The sequence below is a fragment of the Pieris napi genome, chromosome 23 (assembly GCF_905475465.1).
Source record: "Pieris napi chromosome 23, ilPieNapi1.2, whole genome shotgun sequence".
Taxonomy (NCBI): Eukaryota; Metazoa; Arthropoda; class Insecta; order Lepidoptera; family Pieridae; genus Pieris; species Pieris napi.
In genome coordinates, this window is record NC_062256.1 from 2,830,657 (window position 1) to 2,857,834 (window position 27,178).

General features: G+C 34.2%; 1 protein-coding gene across 9 annotated transcripts in view; it reads right to left on the bottom strand.

Annotated features, from left to right (window-relative positions):
• Window positions 1-27,178, bottom strand: part of LOC125061166 (segmentation protein cap'n'collar-like) — a 122,131-nt gene that overhangs the window by 25,454 nt on the left and 69,499 nt on the right. For all 9 annotated transcript variants that reach the window (XM_047666401.1, XM_047666394.1, XM_047666395.1 and 6 more), the window contains exons 6-7: window positions 23,262-23,395; window positions 22,273-22,365 (exon numbers count right to left, since the gene is read on the bottom strand). In XM_047666401.1, coding sequence (XP_047522357.1) covers window positions 22,273-22,365; window positions 23,262-23,395 — 227 coding nt within the window. The remainder of the gene's footprint in view (window positions 1-22,272; window positions 22,366-23,261; window positions 23,396-27,178) is intronic.

A 27,178-nucleotide genomic window follows, 5' to 3' on the forward strand; every position in this document is an offset into this window, starting at 1 on the left:
AACGCCTAATGCGACGTCCAACAAGGTTGCGTTAAACGTTAACGCTACCATGGAGGGGGTATGAAAGCACTGTTGCGTTAATTCAACGCTCCTGGTTTATTAAAGGTTGGTGATGATTAGGGGGCCTCATAGCCTAGCGGTCTTATTAAGTGGCAGCTAGGTGGGGGGTAGCGCGTTCGATTCCCGGTTCGAGGGCAAGTTTTAATTTAATTTAAATTTGTTCTCGGCCTTTGAGAGGGTTGTGTGGTGCCTGGCGGGTGCTTAAACCGTACATGGAGGACACGGTCGAATTTCTAAAGAAAAGCACGAATTATAAAAAATCCTATACTTGACGCTGGCTAATGCAAAAATCGTGCCAGAGCCATTAAAAAAAAGGTTGGTGATGTGATTCCGGTCCATTACCGTATAATCCGCTACCGCAACTCCTTCCTTCTACCATTCCGTCTCTTGCCTTGAATTTTGCCCATCATTATACACGTCGTATCGATGATAACGCAAAACGTATACGAGATATGCGATTTTCGTGTCGTCTCGATTTTAGATTTTGATATTTATACTTAGTTTGCCGTGTCCGAGACCTTGGATATTTTCAAGGTGTTATAAAATTATATACACGTTGTAGAGTAATTTTGTGCACGCAACTTTAAATACATCTCATTTAGTGAACATAATAACTGTCTTAGATACACGTTTACATTGACATGAAATTTATGGTGTGACCCATTTTTGTTGAAATCGAATATTAAGTGTAAAACTTTATTCACAAATAAACGATACTTATTAAATAATCGATAAAAATAAAAATCAACCAAAATGTTGCTAAGCTCAAAACTCCAGGAAGGGTTGAACTCTGAGAAAGGTTTTGTGGAGAGAAAAATTGGGGGCCTAAAAAAACTACGAAAAATAAAGCTTCGGAATCGCAAATACTTATGGAGTAGATTAGCAAAATGTTCCATATGTAGCTACTAAAAAGGTAGGCTAAGTAATAAAATAATCTTAAAGTGGACTTATCGAAGAATGATAATCAAATGGACGGACAAAGTATCAAACGTATGCGCAAAATAATAGATCATCAAGCCGAGGAAAGAGCCAGTACATTTGGAGATCATAATAATGGGCAAAATTCCAGATAAACGGAAACTTGGAAGGTGAAAAATGGCTTGACTATGAACATCCGAGAGTGATCTGTGGTCAAGTCAGTGGGACAACTGTTTAATAAAGGAGGAGAACCGAAGGAAGGAAGCCGAGAAAGTAATAGGCAATAATAAATACTTGGAGATCCAAATGGGAGCTGATTCCACAGCGCCAGTAAGCCTAAAAAGCTTGGATGATGTACAACCATTTAAGTGCGGATGAACCTTTTTTTTTTTATAGAACGGGGGGCAAACGGGCAGGAGGCTCACCTGATGTTAAGTGATACCGCCGCCCATGGACACTCTCAATGCCAGAGGGCTCGCGAGTGCGTTGCCGGCCTTTTAAGAATTGGTACGCTTGGCTCGATGATGAAGCAAGGCAGCAGGGATCACCCTAAACAATTCTTTACAATCTTCTTTTGTAAACGCAAAGAGACGCATTGTCCCAGAAGAGAGAATCAAGGCGATTGGAGAATCTTTTAAGACTTCCAATGAACGAATTTGATGTTATTTCTTGCGTATTTGCGTCATGAATCACGAAGGCTGTTCTAATAAACATTATAATTGAGTTTGAATTAAGATAAATTTAATTGCATCTATGGAATTTATGACAGTGTCGCGGGATTTTATACATAATTAATTAACTTTCATTTGACACATCCATAAAATCTTGGTTAGGTTATGGTAATGGCGGCTTTATTACTAGGAAAAAATGTCTATAAATTATACAGAGCATGATAGCTTTCCGACGTCGGAAAGTTTAGGGCCAAAACTTAGTAAGTATGACTACTGTCAAATATTTGATTTTGACAATCATCTTGATAAGTCTAGACTTTGAATCTTACCTATTATTCTAGAACGCCAATCAAGTTTTAATTCAGATTATTGAATTACGGAGTCAGAAAGATTTATCATTTTTACACGCTATTCTTAAAGGGCTGATAGATAGCACCTATTTGCTGTTAATTTCTTTAAGAATCCCTTCACCGTATGCGACAAAATACTCACTATTGTTCCACGTGCTTTGTACGAACACGAATTATCTGCGTAATTCGCCAATGTTTCGGGTTTTAGCTAACTACACAATACAATTTATGAAGATGTAGACTTTTCCACCTTACCAAAGAAGGTGTGAGGAATCGTTTTAGGAGGCCGTAAGAGTTTGACTTCAAGCAGAAGTAACAATTCTCTTTTCTTTAAAATATCAAGTTGAAGTTTATTGAATGTTTAATTTCAGTTTTCTTTATCTATTAATGTACTTAATCAACTTATGTTTTATGTTTCATATATTCTGTTTAACAATGTAATCTGATTTGGCTTTGTATATTGTCTAAGTGTTTTTTTTTTTATAATATGTATATGTGTAGCTGGAAGATTACTTATAAATAAATAATAGAGCGCCCAAGACGAGACTGAATTAGATTATGCGCACCACCACTATGTGGAACCAGCCTACTGAAGTATTTCCGAACCTTCCTAAGGTCCTTCAACAAAAGAGCGTATCAATTCTTAAAAGGCCGGCAACGCACTTGCGAGCCCTCTGGAATTGGGCGGCGTTATCGATTAACATCAAGTGATAATCCTGCCTGTTTTCCCCTTGTACTAAAAAAAACATAGGTCTATAATATATTAAAGATCTTTTACGCATCAGATTATAATACAGATAGATAGATTCAAAAGGTTGAAGTTATGTTTGTATAAAATATATTATATACGTAAGTATACTTTTATTTTAATTTAATTAAACATTTAAAGTTTGTTATACACCGATCATTTTCAACCATTGTACTTCCGTCAGAACATCAATCACAGACGAACAAAACGCGTAATTCGCTTTTTGTACAATTACGAAAATTATAGTTTACGAAAAATTTTGACCTTGATATGACCCTCAGAAATTATGGTCCTACATAATCACAGTACAAATGATATTTATCTGACAATAGATAAATTAGTCTGAGTATAGAAGCCGTAAATAGTTCAGTTAGTAAGGAAAATTAATAACAATATTTAACATTTGCAAAGATAAAATTGAAATTGGAGGTTCATCTGATGGTAAGTCGCCGCCCATGGGCACTCTCAATGCCAGAGGGTTGTTAACCGCCTCTCATTCGTTCTCCATGGCCCAACCACCTAAGCATTCCTTTCGTATCCTACTTCCTACGTCCTTTTATTTATGGTAGTTTTATAGCTTGCGCCTTATTTCCAATGCATGCTCTGTAGTGTCCTCTACGAGCGGGGCGGCACAATCATATTCTAGTGGACACTTTTATTGGTAATGAGTGGTCAAAATGGAACTTTTATAAAGCAGATTATCATCTATTATACACGCGTTTGTTATCAGTAGACTGGGGTACGCTATAGAGCCTGAGCGATGTGGATGAGATGGTTGTATATTTTTACACTGTGATTTATATTTTGGATGAATGTGTACCTAAAAAATCTCTTTTGACGGTGAACAGAAATTCAAGATATAAATATCCAGCATGGTATACCAAGGACTTTATTGACCTGATCAAAAAGAAAGCTCGACTCCACAAACGATAGTAAATTATACCATAAATTCTGAATTGTCGCATCTACCGTATCACATGTAAACACTAAACAAGTGTGTCAGTTTTAAATTTAAAAATCAGGTTTTTTGTAAATGACAACCCCATAAAAAGTTTATATGTTAAAGAACGGTATCTATTAAAAGAATTCAACGCGTCCATTTTGCAACATCCAACATAATATCAAGGAAATTAACATAATTACTGAAGAAACGTAATGGATTTTTCATTTATTTAAGGTATTTTACTTGCGAAATGGCATATATTCATGTATGCAAATAACATTATTGAACTGAAAAATTTATAATTCCTTTTACTATATTTCCGTTTTATTATGTATAGGTTAGAAGATCTAGTTCATTTCGTTTGTCTAGAGTCTAGACTATATGAAGTGTAATTGCCTGAAAATTTTAGAAATTAATTATGATAACGGTATTCTATGCATATCTTTCGTAAACTGTACATCTTTTGTAAGAATGTACAGCTATTAATTTAATCCTCAACTAATAAGATTCTAATAATTACTATTAATATTTATTATTAGTACAAAAAATAGCTCACCTGATACTCGTGTAAATCCATAATTTAAAAACTACACTAAATTAAAAATAAATATTGCACTTAAATCAGACTGTCCACAGAGTGGTATATTGCACAAAAATTACATCAGGTACATAATTATAATCTATGCTACATTTTAAAATGGGAACTGTCAAACGTCATCCCGCCGTTTGCGCGGCAACGTCCGCACGCATCGCGTCACGTTCTTTACTGGGTTTTTTGCGCTAAAGCACTTCAAAGTGTGAAATTAGAGTCGGACGTATTTTCTAACGGTACGGCCCGTACTTTCTTAGCTTTTGAGTTCGTAATTAGAAATGAGTCTATGTGTCAAATTCGTATGTCGAAGTCGCCATTTTGCTTTCTATTAGCTATGGTATACGGCACGTTTTCGTGTGTAATAGAATTATGCGCAGACAGTTAGTTTATTATCGGTTTTGAATAGCATTGTTATTTTAACAAATTGATATTGAATTGAACGTTAAAGCTTAATCGTTTTATTAATAAAAAGCGCGTAACAAGCTCATGGAAACATTTTAGAAGTGCAGCATCAATGCCATTAGAAACGTACATAAAAATACATTGTTAAAAAAATCATAGATAATTTTATATTCATTTTAAGATTTTTTCACAAAACAAAAACCACAGATATTAATTTCCCTGATAATGGTAGACTATCTTATTATTTATAAGTATGACATTTAATGAAAGCGTACGGTTGGCTGAATTTAATAAAGATATTATATGTGCTTGTTTAGGTAGGAAATATTTTTTTGTCTTTAGTTAACACTTAATAGACGACTCTGATTGATCTAATGTGATCGTTAGCTATTGAAATATAAAATCTAGACATCCTTTCACCTCGCCATAAGTCATTTTTCAAATCATTCTTTGAATTACGATTAATTGGTTTCTATGAGTAACCTAACGCTCATTTCTCTACAAAAAGATTAGAGACAAAGTTTGTCTATGTAATATTTCATAATGCATTTATATCAAAAATACAATACAGCCCTATTATGCATTTTAATTTCACATATTTTATGAAAGCGATTTATTTATGACCACAGCATAAAATAGATTGGCATCGATAGTGTACAATCTTTATTTTATTCGATTTTCAAAATTGACAATTCTATATTTTACACACGCGATTGAAATTGATGTGATCGGTGGTCACCTTTGATATTTGTTTAATAATATTGCATAGTGTTTATGACAAAATCATAGACAAAAACAACGATATTGGATTAATGACGTCATCTTTCGTTCTTACAGGATTTTTATTTGTAATATCAAAATAAATAATATTGACAAAAATTGTGCAATAAATAAACTAATATACAGAAATAATATTCTTAAAATAGCTCATTACGAATTATCACGGAAAAACCTAAGAACCAATTTACGATATTACGAACAAAAAATACACAAAAAAAGCTGTTTGTTATTATATAAAGCTTCCTTGATTTGGTGCTTGTATAAGCTTATAAGAAAAAATCTAAGAAATATACATAAACAAACCCAAAAATCTTATTCAAAACAACACATGTCACCGTCTCTTTTCATCACAAGGTAAACACAATTTGAAAGAAGAGACAAATGAAAGCTTCGATAAAACCATAAAGGCTGATTTAATGATTTGAAAATTTTCTAAAATATGAAACATGCCAAATGATTTGAAAATTCATGAAAAATTGTGATCATGAAATCATCAATGATTTTGCTAAGACATACAAGGGTTAATCAATTCGATAACAAATATTTTAAAATTAAAATAAAGATTTTTGATGAATTTAAGTTGTCTTTCCCAATATTACACGATTTGCCTTTTAAAGTTGACACCAATAATGCATTCAACTCCCTAACTAAGAAGATTTTTGACAAAAACGGATATATTTCCAAAATCTTTGACTTAGCGTTATAGATAAATGTAAAACTTAATTTACTTATGGGACAAACAAGAACAAGTACACTTAAAAACATGATGCATGCTTCATCTAAACATAGGTATTCAGCAAGGAGATCTTCTAGGGCCACAATTTTAATCTTGCTATAAATCAATGTACCGAATTTGGGACGAACGAACCCGTGTTTAACCGCTAGTAAACCCGTTAGCCGTATCAAAATTAACGTTGACAATGTCATTATACATGCCAGATATAAGTATGTAGCAAAAAGCGAGCTCAATCATCGATCAATAATGATCCATGGATCGTTTGCGATCTATACAATGTGCTTTGTAGGAAATTATATTTTTTGCGCGCGCTTTATTGTCTTTGGATAGAGAGTTCTCTAACGAGGCTCATGTTATAACGTTTTATAAGTATAATCGACTCAGATATTACATTTGCATTGAAAGTGAAAAAATACATTTTGTTAATCAACAAATATTTTTTTTAAATTATTTATTTTGTAATTCCTATTCCCATAGCTAACTCAATTTGTATGTAACACAAACATTTATACGAATCATAGCATTTAGCTTATTATACTAAATACATATAGTATATTTAGTATTTATATTAAATATAGTATACTAATTATAGCCAAAGAAAGAATGCATAATATATTAAAAAAGGTTGAAACATTTACAAAAGGAAACATTTATTATAAATACATTTAACAAAGTAATACATAATTCGGCTGCGTTGTGTGACGGTGTGAAAGTGTATGTACATTTTTTTAATCTGTTAAAACGTTTGAGCTGAAAATATGACATTTAATAAAAATGCATTCAATTTCAACCAAATAATTAATCATACACACCAGACTTTATCAATTCATTTTTTTATATTAACGTAATCCCAGAAAGGAGACCACTGGCAAATTTATCGGTTTTTAGTATTCGTTTTAAGAAAATAGATGGCGCTAGCAACACTTAGCACAACAATGATATATTTTTTTAAGTTTCTTGTACCTATAATTAAACGCATTTTAATTTGGAAAACTATAATTTATGTTAAATATATATATATATATATAATATGGCTCTTTTATATAGTCTAGAACACTACTAATACTTGAAATTAGTTTCGAAGAGGAGGCGTACATGTTAGAAAACGAATCTAAAATACCAAGAAGAACTTAACAGGAAATTTACGATACAAGATATTTCAAGTAGAGATATTTGTACAAACAGTTAAAGAAAGCTATGTTACTGACAAACAAGAGAATATGGTATTTATGTATCTATACACAGAAGACTAAATCCCGGGAATATTTGAAGTTTACTAAATGTATAACAAATAAACTATGATGTTTACAACTAAAGTATAAATGCAAGAACAGAATGTTTTGTGTGATCGCAAATCAGAAGAAACAATACAAATTTGCTCTTTCTATGTATGGTAGAGTTATCACCTCGGGTGATCATTTAGTGTTGCCTTTCTTGACAATGATATCATTAGACATTATTATGTATATTTAGTATAGAGCGTTTCTCAACACTAAGGCCGTGTTCGAACATACCAATGGCACTACAATCTTTTAGGTCTGAACCTCAGATTTCTGTATATGTTCCGTGATCATTTTTAATAGGCAAGTTGGTGAACAGCTTTGTATGCCTGACTTCCGACGTTTGGCTCTAAGGCATGCCGGTTTCCTCACGATTTTTTCCTTCACCGTACGAGCAAGTGTTAAATGGGCATATAGACCGCTCAATGGTGCACATCCGGAGGAAGGTACGACCACAGGGATAAGAGTGGCACGTTGAAACCACTAGGCCAACACTGCTGCCAAACTGCACAGGTCGTGTTCGAACATCGTGAAGAAAACTACACAATAAAATCCGACAACACCGCAAATATAACTGAACATACTTAAAACACCATCAATGATACCCAATGCTCCATTGAGGCAAAACTGTACATCTACTAAACTAAATCTTATTTATTTTTATTTATTTATAAAAATTACAAAACCAAATGTATGTATTAACAAAGAATTGCCGCGAACGACCTACCCTAGAAAGATACTAATAAAGTAAATGCTTATGAATGTGTGGTATGTGTTTATGTGTGTGCGTGAGTGCATGTGTAACTCTTTATACAAATTACTAAAATCGTTATATATATGAACGGTAGAATTTGATACGAAATATTACAAAATGTATATTCTAGACATAACTAAAGACAACCAGGAAATGCATGAGCGGTAACATGGCGTCCGCAACTGAATAGGACCGTAATTGCGGTGACCCCCGCGATCTATAGGATCCATAGATCAATGATCGATAAGTGATATGAAAGTTGAATTAAAGTTTATATTAGTGAAGAACCCTATCGTTTAGGGTTTAGTTTAAACTTAGGAATTGCTTAGAGCTTCGCAAACAATTGATTGGGTTTTTTTTTTTATAAAACGTAAGTGATATGCCCATGGGCACTCTATGCCAGACTGCTCGCGGAATTTTAAGAATTGGTACGATATTTTCTTGAAGGAATCGAATTGGTTCGATACTTCAGTCAGTAGCTGGTTCCTCATAGTGATGGCGACAAAAACTGCCTTAAAACGCTCAGTTGTGGAACGACGGACTTCGAGGAATTCCACCCGTATCACCTCGATGATGAAACTCAGATCAGGAAAATCTCCTCTGAACACTCTCCTTGGTATAAATAAATCAGTGACGCTACAACCTTTTAAGGGTTCAAGATAATTTGTCTTATAGCCAAGTAGGTGATCAGCCTCCTGTGCCTGACACACGTCGTCGACTTCTTGGGTCTAAGGCGAGCCGGTTTCCTCAAGATGTTTTCCTTCACCGTTCGAGCGAATGTTAAATGCGCACATAAAAAGAAAGTCCATTGGTGCACAGCCGGTAATCGAACCTACGACCTCAGGGATGAGAGTCGCACGCTGAAGCCGCTAGGTCAACACTGCTTGACAACACATCAAGGGCATAAAGAATAGGAATTGTCATTTTCATAGTCAAGGTTTTTATACAAAAAGCAACCATCACATGTTAAACTACAAATGCTAAAGCTTCTTATTCGTCGGGGTCCTATATCAAAACTACCGATCATAATTGCAACGAGCCGTTGAATTTTCTTTTAAAAGCTTATTTTAAATAAAGGTTTTCTCCCATGGGACGAAAGACAATAGTTTTAAACGCGGTTTTAATCAAAGTAGATCCATTTGTCAAATTATTGTGGGATCTCTTGAGAGACGCTAAAGGTACCGACGGGTATACATGACTCGACACTTTTGAATATAATTTTGGGAATTAAACAATGCACTTCAGACTGTTTTTATAATATTTTAACCATTAGGATGAAGTTCTTGCTTTTAATGTTATAAAAATAATTTTCAAAATTTTGATAGTGACAAACCAATATTATAAATCTAATATATAAAATTCTCGTGTCACAATGTTCGTTCTCCTCCGAAACAATTCTTATGAATTTTTTATGCATATTTAGTAAACCTGAGAATCGGCTACTATCTACCAAACCCCTAAGTGATAACGGATTTCCACGACATTTTATTTTTATTTTTTGGATATTTTTTATTATGTGGCATTAAAAAATACATACAACCCTTAATTTTCACCCCTATACGATTAACCCCTACTTTTATTATAGTAGATAGTTCAATTTAAATGAACTAAAAAATGTTTCCTAGAATTAATATACATGGCAAAACAACGTTTGCCGGGTCAGCTATATACTTAGAATTCAAGATGGAGAAAAGTCATATAATGGAAAGGACTATAGGCAAACAGCGCAAAGGACGCCCTTTCTAAAACCGGCCTATACTGGCTCCAGCTGGCTTGTGTAAGTGAAACATGGCCCTCCTCCTATCATATACCTAAGGGCGGCTACTAAAATTTTAACTAATTATTTCATGTATCTTATATGTCAGTAATATATCAATCAATATTATCTCAGTAGGATAAAAGGTATTTTATCTACTATATAAAAATAAGTCGGGTTTTCCTTCCTGACGAATCGGTTCGTGCGTTCTGGAGTTATACTCCAGAACGCACGAACCGATTTCCACAGTTTTGCATTCGTTGGAAAGGTCTCGGGCTCCGTGAGGTTTATAGCAAAGAAAATTCAGGAAAAATTTCAACAGAAAAGCGGGATCACCAAATGAAATGTTACATAAAACGAAGCCATCTGGTGGCGAAACGGAGTTCGCCGAGTTTGCTAGTTTTATTATAAAGAGGAAAGTTATGATTCGTTGTTTGCTAATAGGCTTGAATTTAAAAACAAATTTTTATAAGAACCCCACGTTATCCCTGATGAACATAGTCTATAGATTACTTTCAAAAAAGTTAGAATTCTTTATGATATAACAATCAGAGAAAGACCAATAAAATAAATAGAGCCAAGTTATGTACTACACTTTTAAAGAAGACATCAATAACTACTAAACGTGCGCAATAATGTCTAAGACATAAAATTAGATTTATTACTAATAAAAACACACAAAACAACAATAATTAAAGAAAAAAATAAAACAAAAAATATAAGAGATATAAAAAAGAAATTCGCTTTTCCCATTAGGTTCGTTTCAAGTGTGTAATGTGTGTGTGTTGTGGTTGAAATTGGCTCTGGCTCAGCATTATGCTGAGGAGCAGACTGTTCCACACACATTCTGCCAGAGACCACAGCAGCTAGTTTGTAACAAAACAATGTTCTTTTTACATTTAAAAGTCTATTTACCGGGAAAAGCTTTAGGCTACACATCAAGCTACGACCGAATTAATACGAGTGGAACCACAGCTAGAACAATACTACCTGTATCTATTACATTATATTTATTGATTAAAGAATCGACATATTGTATAATCGAACAAAAGCTTGTAGATCTTCTGACTTGAATATTGCACAGATGCACCAGGGAATGTTTTTTCTTTTGCCTGCGTCACAAGTAGTGAGGTTCTAGGCATGATATAGGTCTGATACCGGGTGGCAAATGTATGTCCAGACTGCCCATACGGTAGCCAGAAAAACTTAAATGATAATTTGTTAAATTCCATTAAAAATCGTTTAGCGGTTTACGGGTGGGTAATGAAAAGAAAACACCCATTGCCATAGCTATTGTTAGCGAAATCTACCTGCCCAAAACCACCAACTGTCAACGCATCATTTGTTAGTGGCAACAATGAGGCTTTTACGCACACCGCTTCCGTGGTTATGAGAAAAAAAAATAGATTGTTCTATGATGTTGAACAGTTACTTCTCTGATTAATTTCGTAAATCACTGATAGAGGACAAATCTTTGTTTTTAATTTATTTTATCATTATTAATTACTTAAGATGTCATGTGGAACATTATGTAATGGTTGCAGCTGCTTACAAACAAAAAACTTGGCGTTTAAAAAGAGTGGCGGAGAGTCTATTGCCAGTTCTTCTCTTCCGTTCTACGCCCTTGATTTTAGAACTGGCAGTAAAGGTAAAATTACAAACATTCAAAGTATATTTCTTTTTTGACGTTCATAAGTGTACATTGTGTTACCTTTAACTTTGACTTGAAATGCAATTTCAAAGTGAAACTGAATATTTCGCATATTTCGGACACGTTTTGCGGCATCATACAACTTATTGCAGCTGATGATGGGGAAAATTCACGGCAAGAGATTGGCTGGTAGAAGGAAAAAGTCGTGGTTGCGGAACGTGCAGTACGTTCCGGTGGTCCAGTATGCCAATGGACCGGCATCACATTCGCCGAAGAGCTGTTTATATAGCGCAAGATACAACAGAAGGAGAATCAATATTTCAATAAGCCTGGTTGATTCCATTCAACGCCGTTCGTTATGTGAAACTCTACTTAGGGTAAGAGTAAAAATAATAATTTATTTGCAAGAATATGGTACAAAATGGTGGTATCAAAAGTTCGCACATTCTGCCTAAAATTGCATATAATTTTAAGACAAATTTTCATATATACATATAAGTCATATCAATTATTCAATTCTTATATTATTTGTAGTGATAATATATCACATTATTAAAATATGTTATCAAATTAATATGTTTCACGCAACTAATAATAAATACATTTTTTCAAAAAGTAGTTAATTAAGTCGTTTTTTAAATACTTATAGACCTTAATTGCCAAAAAAGGTGATTTTTCTATACAATTCCAGACATGTCAATGTAAGAGACATGATTTAGACTAACAGGATCTACTTCTCTCATAAACCTCCCTTGAGAGGGCCGTGTAATCCACAAACCACCAGAAACTCACCATGTTTCACCAATTAATTTCTATGTGAGTATATAAATGAGTCTTATTATTGCTAGAACGATTGTATTTTTAAGTGTCGAAGAAATCCATTTGTCAGACACGCGGCAGGTGTAACACACCTGTCGTAACACAATTTATCAAAAAAGGTTTTAAATCATCCCTTCCACTATTCAGCCTCAAGACATCCAGGAAATTTTGTCTGATAAGTTCGCAGTAGTAAATAGACGCTACCAATGGACAGACTGTGACTAGGGTTGTATCTAGGTTGTGCATGGGCAGGCTGCAGCTACTGCTAATACGACAAGTGTTCAAAAACTCGGGGATAAAGATGATATAAAGTATCTTGGAAACAAACTCCAGAACCAGTATCCGACACTGACGACAACTTCTCTAACGCCCGAACTCGATAATCAATCCACAATCTCAGATTGAAACCAATCTGAGACAAGACCGTGACAGTCGATAGATCTCCTATCTGCATCTCAATAACCAAACCCTACGAAGGCAATCCATTTTTGGCGACCGATTAAATGCTCTTTGTCGTTCCATTTTACCGAGTTTCCACTCATAATTAATAATCAATGTAAACCAAATAAAGTAAATAAAACCATACAAATAACATTAAAATATACATGTGTATGTTTAAGACATAACAAATAGTTTTTTTAATTATTTAAAAAACTGGTTTAAGTTAAAATCTGTTAAAATAATTAACTGTTAAAATCGAGCTTTTGTCAACTGTCATTTACGTTATAAAGATACGATAGGCATGGATAGCTTGTATCGGCAGTGGGCTATTACAATCCGTCGATTGGTTATTGGCACACTGGTTGCAACATTTGGATTAATATTACTATCTCAGATGGATTATGGATTGAGATAGGTTATTGGGTTCGGGCGTTAGTCGGATTGGTTTGGAAATTGGTGGGCAAGTGGTTCCACATAGTGGTGGTCCGCGGCTGAAACTGCCTATAAAAAACGCTCAGTTGTGGAACGGCGGACGTCGAGGTCTTATATATATATATATATATAACATGATACAAAAAACTACTTGAACATTGCTGTTCTCTTGTTTCATGGATTTAAATCAAAACTGTTACCCCCACCAAACCTATTTAGTATGGAATGCGTCAGAACTAGTTTTTCAATAAAAGATGCCGGCGAGATGAAAGCTTCAGAGATCAGACGCTAACATAATTGCCGGACCAATCACCGATAGGGTTGTCCCAAGAGACTTATTACAATTTTATATGAATATTATGATTTATAAGTTTCTTAACTTACAAAGTAATTATAATAGAAAATCAAAATAAATTTAAAAGTGGACCTTTAATGCCGGCCGTACGATGAGCGAGGGAAACAACAGCTCTGGGGGTCACTTCCCAATAGTTTCAACTCCAAACGGAACAATATCAAAATTGGAGGAAAGACTCTTATTTGAGCTGTTTATTATTTTCCACCTGCTCTATGGGTGCGCCAGCTTTTTTGAGGGAGGTGAGACGGGGCAAACGTCCACACAAGTATCTCATGGTCAATTAAATTAAATAAAAATCTGGAATTTGGCTAATATTTAGGCTTGTTTTCAGACCAGCACTTCATCTAGCAATTAATCATGTTGTGGTGATTTTTACTGCTGGAAGGACAGTTACAGACGAGACATGGACTGCAATGGGAGGAGCACAGAACCAAGAAATTTCGGTTCTCAGACCCAACGCAGTGATTTTCAAGTTCTAGAAGATTGCCTAGACACTCCTCTGGCCATTTGCTGCGATATATCATATATATGTTGGAGTTATAAAGTATAATTTGTTCAGGGGTCAGGTTCAGGTTTCATCAATATATATATTGTAAGTAGTATGTAACATACTCGTTTTATCATGTCTTGCTCACCTCCACATAAATTGTATTTTATAAAGTACTACTTTAAAATGTAATGTAATTTAGTATGCGTGTGCTCTTTATTATATATGGAAGTTAGTATATATTAACAAATATATACTTCTTCCGTCCTTTGTTCGACAGATTGAAAATTATAATCATTTTACTTAGGTTAATAATTTGTTACAGGCAACCCTAGTCGAATCTAAGAGATTGGATCTATCGAGAAATTCTTTTGTCCATATTATTTCATGACCATACTATCTTCGCTAGTCATCTCTGGGAAAAATGTAACTGGTATTGGCGCCAAAAAACTCAGATCAAACTGTTTAGGTACCTATATACATTTTGGTATACGTTAAAATTATATGGAGGAAGTCAAAGTGTAACAAGTAGAGTCATAGAAAAAGGACATGCCCACCATAAACCTGGAAAGATGAATAAAAGAGATAGTGTTGACAGATAAAAGCAGCGAAAAAGAGAGAAAAGTGGCAGGATTTGGAGGTCTCCACTCTTTTAGCGGTCGTGTACTTATAATATAAACTTAATGAAACTTAAATATTACTCATTAAAGTATGGCTATTGCGAATCCCGTCTTATGTGTCGTAAAACATATATACAAAAAAATCAGTGGCGCTATAACCTCTTTAGGTCTTGGCCTCAGATTTCATGAACAATTTTAAATCTAATAGGCAAGTAGGTGATCAGCCTCCAGTGCCTGACACACGCCGTCGACTTTTTGGGTGTAAGACATGTCGGTTTCCTCACGATGTTTTGCTTCACCGTTCGAGTTGTTAAATGCGCACATAGACGGGGATTCGAACCTACGACCTCAGGTATGAGAGTCGCACGCTGAAGCCACTAGGCCAACACTGCTCTAAAAACATACATAAGACGCAAAAGTATTTATTTTTAGTAGAAAAAAACAATTTCTCTCTGTCATTGAGAATGCCCATGGGTACTTGCACAGGTGAGCTTCCTGCCCGTTTGCCCACTGTTCTATAAAACTTGACCAAGCCCTAAGTTATTTAAGATTTAATAGTTCAGTCCAGTCATCCTAAACACCTTTTTTTAGCCTTTACAAGAAACCTTAATGCAAACTGTCATTCAAATTGCAATATTCAGATAGCAATCTCGATTTAAGGCGTGGTTCGATATGTCCAGTCATTGCGCCTGCGCAATTAAGATTCAGCCCTTTGTACCTATACTTGGCTGAATTTATAAGTACGTATTTATTTCGTAATCCTACAGCTAACATAAATTCTATATAACAAAAAACCATTATACCTACTAAACATATAGTCAAAGTTGGAATATATATACAAAAAGGTTCAAACATTTACGATAGGAAAAAAAATATTAAATATATTTGACTAAGTATATATATAATACCTACCTAATTCGGCTGTGTTGTGTTGTGTGATGGTGTGTCAGGGTATGTGTGAGGTTGTATATGTGGGGTGGAGAGATGCAGGTCTCAGATATTCTTAATAACCTTTTAAGTATATTCCTTTTAAGTATAGTATGGCTCCATATTCCGAGGTAAGAAAAGGTAAAAAAGGAGAGAGTAGATGCTTTTGTCTCACTCTTTTAGCGAAATCAAATATATGATAATACATTTCTGAGAATCGACACGAATTTAAAATAAAATCCACGACTATTCAAGTGGTGACCTAAGTCAACATAATACATTCCAACCAATGATGGAAATAGGGTTGGGGTGTGTTATCGATATTGGGTTTTTAATTTTTAAGAAGGAAAACAATTGTCACCTTCCAGAAGATGGCTGGTACAGTAGAATGCCAGTAATCCCAGAATTAGCTAGGTCAAAATAGGCTAACAAAGAGCTTGTATATTTTTGCGGAGAGCATACATTTTTGGAAGTTCCTTATCGCGCGTTGTGAAAGGGGGCTAGACGGAAAAAATTCTTACGAAAAGTTGTCACGACACTTTTTTGCTATTTGCTATTGTAATACACCGGTTCTCGTCCGATCACCGAAGTTAAGCAACGTCGGGCGAGGTCAGTACTTGGATGGGTGACCGCCTGGGAACACCTCGTGATGTTGGCTTTTTTTTTCGTCGTAAGATTGGTGTCGAGAAAATCTATCATACTGTTATGATACCAATAAACATATAAATTAATCGAAAGGAATTTCGTTCCATCCGGGTGTCCCTTGACACCTCTAAAGTTTTTTAATTTGAATTTTAAAAAACATCCCTCAGCCCTCATATTTCGGTTTTTCTCAGTAGGCAAGAACATCCTTCTATGCCTGATACACGCCGTCGACTTTTTGTCTCTAATCATCCCCGCGACATTTTTCTTCACAGTACGAGACAATCTATTGGTGCACAGACGGGATTCGAGCCTACATCAGGGATGAGACTAGGACGCTGTAGCTACAGGCCAACTGCTCTATTAAAGGGATTTCTTGCAGAATCAAGTCAATGAAGTTTTCGACTTTCTTTTTTTGCATCAGGAATTCCTTATTACATATTCTTTAAAAAAAAATATTGGTTGTTTGTAAAGTAGGTTTACGATTGAGATGTTTACGTGATAACGTCTTATTGGTGATATAAGTTTTTGGGAAGTAAGGAATTAATGAAGATAACAATTTTTTCAAATTTTAAATTACATCTATCGTTTTATTCACACTTTTGATGATAAATTTCGGGTGTAAAATGACAAGTTTACTTATTCGACTATGATATACATTTTTCTTCATACATTCACGGAATGACTGGCAGCGCTCGAGATGAGACGGGAGATCGGTCCGTCTCTCTCTCGTTATACCTGCGATCGCGCTCGTGAGGTTTTGGTGTGACACAAGTTTCTGAACATGTCACCCGACTAAAACGATTTTAAAGACGTTATCACGTCAAAATTGAACTCAACTGTGTCTATACATACACATATACAGTAAGTAGTATGTAACATCTTTGTCTTGTCATGTCTTTCTCACCTCCACTTAAATTGTATTTTATAAAGTGTTGTTTTTTTTGTAGAGTATTAAGAAATATATATTTCTTCCGTCCTTCGTTCGACAGATTGAAAATTAAAATCAAATTTCCAAATTACAGTATAATTTGCCGGAAATATTTCGGTACTGTTAATACTGATGCGCAGACGCAGTCTCTAATTATTCTAGTCCAAATTTGGATCACACAAATCGCCAAGTCATACCAAACAGTAGTGGAGTTGAGCGACTGTCAAAAATGACAGTTGAGGGTGGACACGTACTAATTTAAATACATATGTATAATTTCTAATTAAATCATTTATGGAGAGAAATTCAGTTAGAATAACTTAACAGGCATACCGGCTTATGACTATCTCTTTTCATCACTTTAAACACAATCTGACAGAAAGAGACGAAAAGAGTTTTCATTAAAATGGTTTAAGAAGAATTATTTAGTTTAAACTAAAGAAGTTAGTGCCACCTTAACACTAATTATAACGAATTAACGTGTCCTGGTTCAAAATCATAAGAACGTATACTTTTAACTGTAAACTCCGGAATATTTTTTTTTTTTTTTTTTTTTTTAAATGGCTCTGGCACGGTTTGTGCATTAGCCAGCGTCAAGTATGAGATTTTTATCATTCGTGCTTTTTGCCTTAGAAATTCGACCATGTCCTTCATGTACGGTTTAGGTACTCGCCCGGTACCGCACAACCCTCCCAAAGGCCGAGAACAAATTTAAATTAAATTAAAACTTGCCCTCGAACCGGGAATCGAACCCGGTACCCCTCACCTAGCTGCCACCTAACTCCGGAATATTTACGCCAAATTCTTTAAGGGTCTGTTTCACAATGTACGGATAAGTTCTACATAAGTTCCATATAAGCTATTTATTACTTATTGGTAGGATAAACACTATTATTGCGTTTCACGACTGTCAGATAGCGCTATTCGTCACATAAAGGCCATCATAAGTTATGAGTCCGATGAAGTGTCAAATAGCACAATTTATCTTCCAAATAATTAATGTGTTGCATACCTATTTGGTACTTTATCCATACATTGTGAAACAGACCCTAAGTCTAGGAACTATATATATCTTGCTATTAATATAAGATACAATGAAAGCTAACTATCTATTGACGTCTTGTGGGGTGGTGAGAAAACCAGGTGTTCTCCAATTCGGTTTCTTTGTACCTAGGGGATATTTGCGACGGAGAACGCCAAGGTTGTTTGCGATACCAAAGTCCAGAACTTGCACAGATTTCAGTTAAAAACGTTGCGCCTGCTGAAAGCTGTCTCCGACACTATGGACATCTTTATATGTTCGCAGAGTGAGTTCAGAGTACCGATATTGTGTCCCTTATGTATTTAATTATATTTTAATTTCGTCATTATCTTATTGGCTAGTGTACTGTAAGAATTGTGCATTATTTTTGTGAATAAATAATTAATCTTTAAATTTTAGGCATATTTATGTGTTTAGTATATACAAGTACTGCCAGTGAGCGATTCTATTTCCGCATCCATACTATCAGTTTTTATCGATACACTGTAACATCACTAGTTATTAGCTACCGTATTCAAAAACACGTTGAAATTTCCTCTAAAATAAACACGCAATGACAGGTGCTTGACTATGCTTAACTGGACATTTAGTTTAACACGTAAAGTTATGTGTATAATAATAAATCGTTTAATTGCAAAGAAAGTGGTACATTCAGATTGATTAATTATACAAAAAAGTGCGTACAAAGTACACATGTAAGACGTGAAACTTCTTTGGCAAACTAATTTATAAGTATTGTTCATATTTATACAAATCTTAAACTTTAGATTTCCGATTTAGAGAAATGTTAGGAATTTTATGAATTTAATTGTCATTAAAATATTAAAAGTGTGAAAAATTAATACAAATTATAAATTTAATCTATTTCTTCCAAAATAGAAACTCGTGGCATTTTAAAATTCGTCATTTTAATAATTATTTTGAATAAAATATAAAATTCTAATATTTCATAAATTCTCTTTAGCAAATTTTAATTTTAAAAATATAATTTCTATAATGTAATTCGCCCTTCTCACTCTCTCTCAATCGGTCTCAATCGCTCTCTCCCTTTTCTTCGACAAAAACGCTGCACATCGTCGTGACGCTATTATTGCGTTTAATCCGTAAAAAAATTACCCTCATGCGCCTAAAGAAGTTTCACTTCATAAATATATGGGAAAATTAATTAATTTAAAATTATTTAAAATTATTTAAATAATTTTAAATTATTTAAAATTAATTATCATAATGTCATAATAGTTACAGTTAAGTTATTTATAATTGTCAAAACTTATGGTCCAAATACTCTCCCTATAAAGACACCTTGTCTTAATTAAATCACCTTCCTCTTGAAAGCGTAGTATACGAAATAGGTAGAACGCGGAGCAGACAATTTTCTGTACTTGTTTTATTACTACTTACTATTAAAGATCTCTTACTTTATTATTTACCTTTTCAGCTTTAGGAAAACCGCTGTTACAATAAAAATATATAAACTAGTGGAAATGGGCGGGGCACATGGCAAGAGGAACAGAAAAGTGGAGTAGAAAAAGTACTAAACTTGGTGGATAGACCAAATAAAAGAAACAGAGCAGATGGTACATTGCAGAGAGGAATAGCAGGATTTGGAGGAGGCATTTGACAAACAAGGGCACACACCTATTAGTACACAAAAACAAAACTACTGCACGCAATTAATGCGGTTTTCACCAATATGTAGAATGCTTCATGAGAAGGTTTATCTAATATATAAAATTCTCGTGTCGCGGTGTTTGTAGTTAAACTCCTCCGAAACGGCTCGACCGATTCTCATGAAATTTTGTGTGCGTATTGGGTATGTCTGAGAATCGGACAACATCTATTTTTTATCCCCCTAAATGTTAAGGGTAGTCCACCCCTAAATTATTATTTTTTTATTTTTAAATATTTAAAAAAAAAAATATTTTTTTATCATACAGCATTAAAAAATACATACAACCCCTAATTTTCACTCGACCACGATCAACCTCTATTTTTTTATTATAAATGATATACATGGCAAAACGACGTTTGCCCGGTCAGCTAGTTAGGTATATAAATTTTCAAAGCTAACGGATCACGATTGCCCTTGCGCAGCCGGGGCAGAACTCCGGGGCGGGTTGCTAGTAATATAAACGTATCGTTTAGCGCCGTCGTTAGGTTAGTCATATATACTGTTCTTTAGATGCAAGGTTGTACTTCGCTTTATAAAGTAAATAGTTAAATAGGTCTCAGTTTGATTTTTGTATACGTAAAAATCGATACCTTGTGAAGGCAAATCAAGCAAATTTCAAGAACTTTGAAGCTACAGTCTGACTACAAATTATCGTATATGAAATTAAAATAAGCGCCTTAAACCGCCTTTCCATAGCAGGACGGTGAGCTTTTTAAATGTACTATATAAAAATAAGTCGGGTTTTCCTTCCTGACGCTATAACTCCAGAACGCACGAACCGATTTCCACGGTTGCATTCGTTGGAAAGGTTTCGGGCTCCGTAAGGTTTATATCAAAGAAAATTCAGGAAAAATTTCAACAGAAAAGCGGGAAAATCTTACAAAATTTTTTTTTTCTTCATCTTTTAATCACCAAACGAAATGATACATAAAACGAAGCCATCTGGTGGCGAAACGGAGTTCGCCGGGTTTGCTAGTCTTTACAATAAATTATTAAAATCTTCAAAATAAAATTCAAATCTTAAAAATAAAGATAACCGCTGATAAATCTAATCACAGATTCAACTGAATTCCCAATTCCCAAAGCGAAATTTCAAAAATTTGACATTTAACATCAAACGATTCCACCTGTCATTTTGACACAGACCCCCGCAACAGGCGCATGTTTACAGATAATTTTTCATCTATTAACAATCGGAATTTTGTCGGCAACACCGAAAAATTTCAAAAACCGATTAAAAAACCATAATGATTAATGATAACATGTCGCACGGGGCATCGATACCACACACGGCGTTCAAAGAGTTATTGCGTGGGATTCTGTGTTCTTTGTTTTAGATAATAAGATTTAAATTCAATTAAGAGCTTAAATGTCGCGTAGTTTATTGATTCAATATCGCATGATGTAATCTAGACAAATTGTTCGTGTTTTGTTTGTATTTTTTTCTTCCTAACTACTACTAACTAGTAATTTTATGGGCTAATAATTATTACTAGTTTCGGGAGAAGAGTGGGCAAGCTGACAGAGGGCTGATGACTTGATATAATAGTAGGAGAAGACTGGCAGACTATTGGCAAAGATAGAGAACTGGAATAGGTTGGAGAAGGCCTTCAAGAGTTCATATCCACAGGCGACTAACATTTTACTAATAACATTTAGTTATAAGTACATATACTAACAACATATGAAATGGAAATAAATAATAATTTATTATTCAATCAATACTTGATCCACAGATCATAAATATTCTCTTGTATTAACGTTAAACTCTCTAAAACATCGAAATATCGTCTATCGTCGCCTAACAATATATCGTTTAATAATATTTTATTTGCAAGAATATGGTACAAAAGTATTATGGTGATACAATCTAAACTTCGCCACTGCGATACAAAATGGCGTACAAACTTGTCTTAAATTATTAATAGATAGAATTTTAAATAGTTTATTATCAATTATTATTTTATCTCTACACCATCACGCATCAAATTTTGGTCCCTGTGGCAGTGTAGGTACCTACCTACCTTTAATGCTGAAATTTCCTTGATGTATTGCGATACTCATTCGTTGACATATTATTATTACATTATCAAATTAATATTAATTATTACAAACACACAACAATATAAATTATTGCAGAAACAGTGTAATAAAACCGTGTTTTTAGGCTAATATGCATGTATGAGAACTATAAAAAGTCCTCCTTGTCCAAATGAAATTAATTTATCCTTGTATACATAAATATGCATTATTATAAACATACCTGGTTATGATAATGTGCGAGTGGGTGATGCGGCATGTGCCGCATCGCCGGATGCAACATCTCGCCCCCTCCACTGCTACTCCCTTCTACCGCCTACAGACCACATTATTTATTAACACTTCGTTGCATACAGAAATATACACAATTGACATAATTTAAAAAAAAGCAGGGCAACTGGCGGCCTTATCGCTTTCGAGCGATCTCTTCCAGGCACTCTAACGCATTATGTTATAACATTTATTAAATTTTGCTTAATTTTAATCTATAAAGGTTGGCTAAGCACACTCATAAGTTGTATGGAGTACTTAATTCAATTACTTGAAATAATTTAAATAAAGAATTGCTTCACAATTATCAATCAAATGATACCCGTAAAGAATAAATAACTTGGAATTGTTATTAAATCTTCCAATTATAAGTTTCGAAAGTAATACCCAGCGAGGTACCATGGGAAAATTGCAATTGAATTAATCTTGTAATTAGTAAATTATACAGTCCGATTGCAAGTATGGGAAACGCTGGTAATCGCTGTTCTGTTAACCCTTCATAAGTTAAAAAATATTAAAACTGAAATATCAATTGTTTAATTTATAACTGTCTCTATAAACTTGTCATACACAATACTCTATAGTTTATAGTTCACGTATCATGGTAAACTACAGGCTCTAACTAATTGTAAAAACGAAACCTTTTAGTTGTATCATCATTCGTATTCGCCACACCACTTGCTAACAACTCCGTACTAAAACCTACTGTTCCTTAGGGCCGATTTACATTATCTTAGTGTTTAGGAGAGTGCTTTAGTACAACTTGAAAGGCAAGTTCTTTAGCGTAGCTTTTACTAAAGCAAGTAGCGTTTACATGTTTCAACTAAAGTACTATCCTAAAGCACTCTCCTAAACACTAAGATAATGTAAATCGGCCTTTAGGTACATCGAAAACCTTCTTCAGCAAACTTCACGCAGGCAATTAGGAAATAAAGAACATACCTCTGGCTGCTCATCCTTGGTCTCAGCTTCGTCACCAAGTTCAACAAGCTGCAGAGCCTCCTCAAGCAAATCGAATCGGGATTCCTCAGTGCTTACAAGGTCTCCAGGAAGATCGCCTTGTATCACGTATTCACCTGTAAAAGAATTAACACTAAATTACCAAATCAAGCCTTTATTGAATCACAATTTTCAATCTAATATTCTAAAGTATGTAATTATTATAGTCGACTCTCGATAATTTGAAATTCAAGGGAGATAAATTTTCATTTACCAAGAGTTCAAAATAACAAGCGTTAAATAACCAGGGGGACTCAAGTAAATAAGAGTTTGATCAAAATACGTGATTTATTATTTCTATATTATTAAATACAATATTACAATTATTAACAAATACTTATTTCGAAAAGACCGTATTTTTTTGAGTGAACAACTGCAGTCTATCATAGACCAAAAAATTTTTTTTTAGAAAACCATTGACAGGACTGTGCATAATAAACACTTCAAATTATAGAGACTTCAAATTATCTCGTATTGGCAAGCAAGATAATATTCCTTCAACTTACCGAGACCAATTTACATTGAATTTATTTAATATATAGAGTATTCAAGACACTCAATTTTTTTTAATTATCGAGAGATTCAAATTAACCAGTGTCAAATTAGCGAAAGCCCACTGTACTTAATAAAAGATACTCGTTCGCAGAGTACCTGATAGGATACCTATACCTAATACTATCAACACTACGATTTTTTATATTTATTTACATTATTGCATTATTTATCTGAAAAAACACTTTATAATCGACATCTATTACATACAGTTTAACAAAATTCCAGTGTCATTTTATATATCATATATTTGACGACTCATTGGTCTAGTGGTTACTACCCCTGACTGCGAATCCATAGGTCCCGGGTTCGATCCCCGGCTGAGACGAACATCGATGTGATGAGCATTTGGTGTTGTGCTTGGGTCTTGGGTGTTTAAATATGTATTTATATATCTATCTATCTATAATATGTATGTATATACGTTGCTTAGTACTCATAACACAAGCTTCACCAACTTAGCATGGGACTAGGTCAATTGGTGTGAATTGTCTTTAAAAAAAAAAAAAAATATTTAGAAATTTTGTTAAAAATACCCAAATTATACCGAACAATTCTTAAACGTGGACCACTATAGACAAAGGACCTTCAAGACAAATCTTTTTTTCAGAAGCTAACTGTTAAACAAAAAATGTGATAATCTGTTTAACATGAATGGGTATTAGGGACCCGGGAACTGGCCGTAACTAATTACAACGGTGGCGTAGGGTTAACCATAAATCATAATACTGAGTGACAATTCAAAGAGTTTTTGTTTATGGTCTTATAAATTTATGAATATATTGAGCGGCACGTGAAGTGTACGGACTGTCATTTGTATGACGATAGAGGGCTGTGGGATAAAACCCGGAGAAAGAATTGTTTTAGAGTGATAGGCGAAGGTTTTAATTTTTTTTTTAATTTTAACGACTTTTTTTACGATCTTAACGCTGAAGTCATGACGTCAATGAGGGTAACAAAACTCAAACTCAAAATATCTTTATTCATATAGGTAAACAAGTAATAATAATAATATGATTGGACAGTTACATTTACTACCAGTTCGCAAAGGGCGTAGAGCGGGTAAGAAGAACTGGCAAGAAACTCTCCGCCACTCTTTTTAATCGCTAAGATTTAAGTCATACAAATTGTATGAACTGGAGCAAATCAATCCTAAGGATTAGGATAATTTAAATATTCGTCAAATTTATAAAAAGCTTTTACGTCTAAATTAATTAAGAGTTTTATTATAATAAAATTGAATTTAATATTTATGTGTAGTCTACGCCTGGATATTTTAATCTGATATGTTTGAACTACTGGCGCCATTTAAAAAAAACCTTATCACAAAAATCTTGGAATTAACACTTTAAACGTCCCGTATTGTAACAATTAGGTCATAAATGCGGTTTCACACTAATCCCCATTGAAAGGGTCTTTTCGGCCAATTGTCAACTTTTTGTCAAAACATAACGGTAGCTGAAGGGTTGACAGATTTATGACGTCGGTATTTGTTTTTATGAAGCACTAGCGGACCGTCCCGGCTTCGGGCGTAGAGTGGATATCTATTTTTTAAACGATTTTGGCATAAACGTACATACCTATATAATAATTTATTTAGCAATAGTGTATCGATGGTTACCTTTGTGTACGGGACAAAATGATAACATAATAAATGACATCAACGAGTAATTTTTTAAAACATTTCACTGGTTTAGAATATATACCCTTGCAATTAAAATAGCCCATATTAATCAGTGACAATGTAGCATTCAAATTTTTAAAATCGGTCCAGTACTTTTTGAGCCAATTCATTTAAAACATACTTACATACAAATGTTTCCTCTTTATAATATTAAGTAAATATAGATTTGTGAAACGAACCGTAGATATGGGAAAACTTAACGTCTTTGAAAATAGAAAATTCGAAATTGCTTGAAATGGGTCAATTTTTAACCACCCTTGATACTACAGTATCGTCTATAGTTATTTTTTTATTTAAAGAAAGAAATATATAAAATCTTTATTATACATAATAAAAAGGACATTTAGTTCAAAACCTCGGACTAGGATTCCCTGTGTCGTGGGCTAGTCTGTTCCATTAGACTTATTACAATATGTTGTTCCCACAAGAATGGAAGTGCGTGCTCCTATTCTACCATGCCTCCTGCCGATAGAGGACAAATCTTTGTTTTTAATTTATGTTATTATTATTAATTACTTAAGATATCATGTGGAACATGGTGTAATGGTTGCAGCTCCTTACAAACTTTGTGTTAAACATAAAACTTGACGATTAAAAAGAGTGGCGGAGTGTATTGCCAGTTCTTCTCTTCCCTTCTACACTCTTGATCTGAGAACTTAAATTTACTGCCTTTAATGAAATTTACTGCCAGTAAATGTAAAATTAGAATCATTTAATATGTATTTCTTTGAAGTTCATAAGTGTACAGTGTTACCTATATGAATAAATGATTTTGATTTGATTTATAAAATTGTATACCTGCCGTTTATTCGTCGAATAAAACCGATGCCTTTAATTAGACATTCGAAATTCGAAACAGGATTTGTTGTTGAAAACGCGTTCTGATTGGTCGAGCGTGAAGGACAGACCAATATGGCGTTCAAGCTATTTCGGGCACCGGACGGACCGTGTAATCAATTTTTAACCGCGTTTTTTGTAAAGGTTAAAAGTATATACGTTGTAGTTATCCTTATGTTGTTTGTTACTTTACGTAGGTACTATATAAAAACTCTTCCTAAACGGCTGGACGGATTTTTTGTCTCTGGTTTCGAGAATGCATTAGTGTAGATGTGTTCTGTGTCTGTAAGGTTCGCTAATATAAATGTAAAATGGTACGAAATTTTGTGTTAAAAAAACAGAAGAATTACCTCGAAACTGGCTGGGGTCGGAATAGGTTCTAGAAACATCGAGTCGAATCTCAAGGGAGGAAACACGCATGTGTGTCATTAGGTGGTTTGACCATGTAGACCGGGTGAGTGCGAAGTGGTTAACAAGAAAGATATACCAGGCAACCGTGGATGGTGACATCGGGTTGGATAGGCCATACCTGAACCAAATCCAGAGGTTGGACAACTTAGAAGTACCCTTAAATGACTTGCATGCATGGCGAACGTCATAAAAGTGGATTAAGAGTTAGAGGAATGTCAGGACTGTAGCAAGGAGATCTCTACTACCTACCTACCTACTACATATCTCTATATATAAAGAGAATATGAGGCGCTTGGAGAAGAAGAGCTAACATAAGAAATAATATATACTGGGTGTCAGCAATAAAGGCTTAATAATAATAATTCTCTAGATAAAC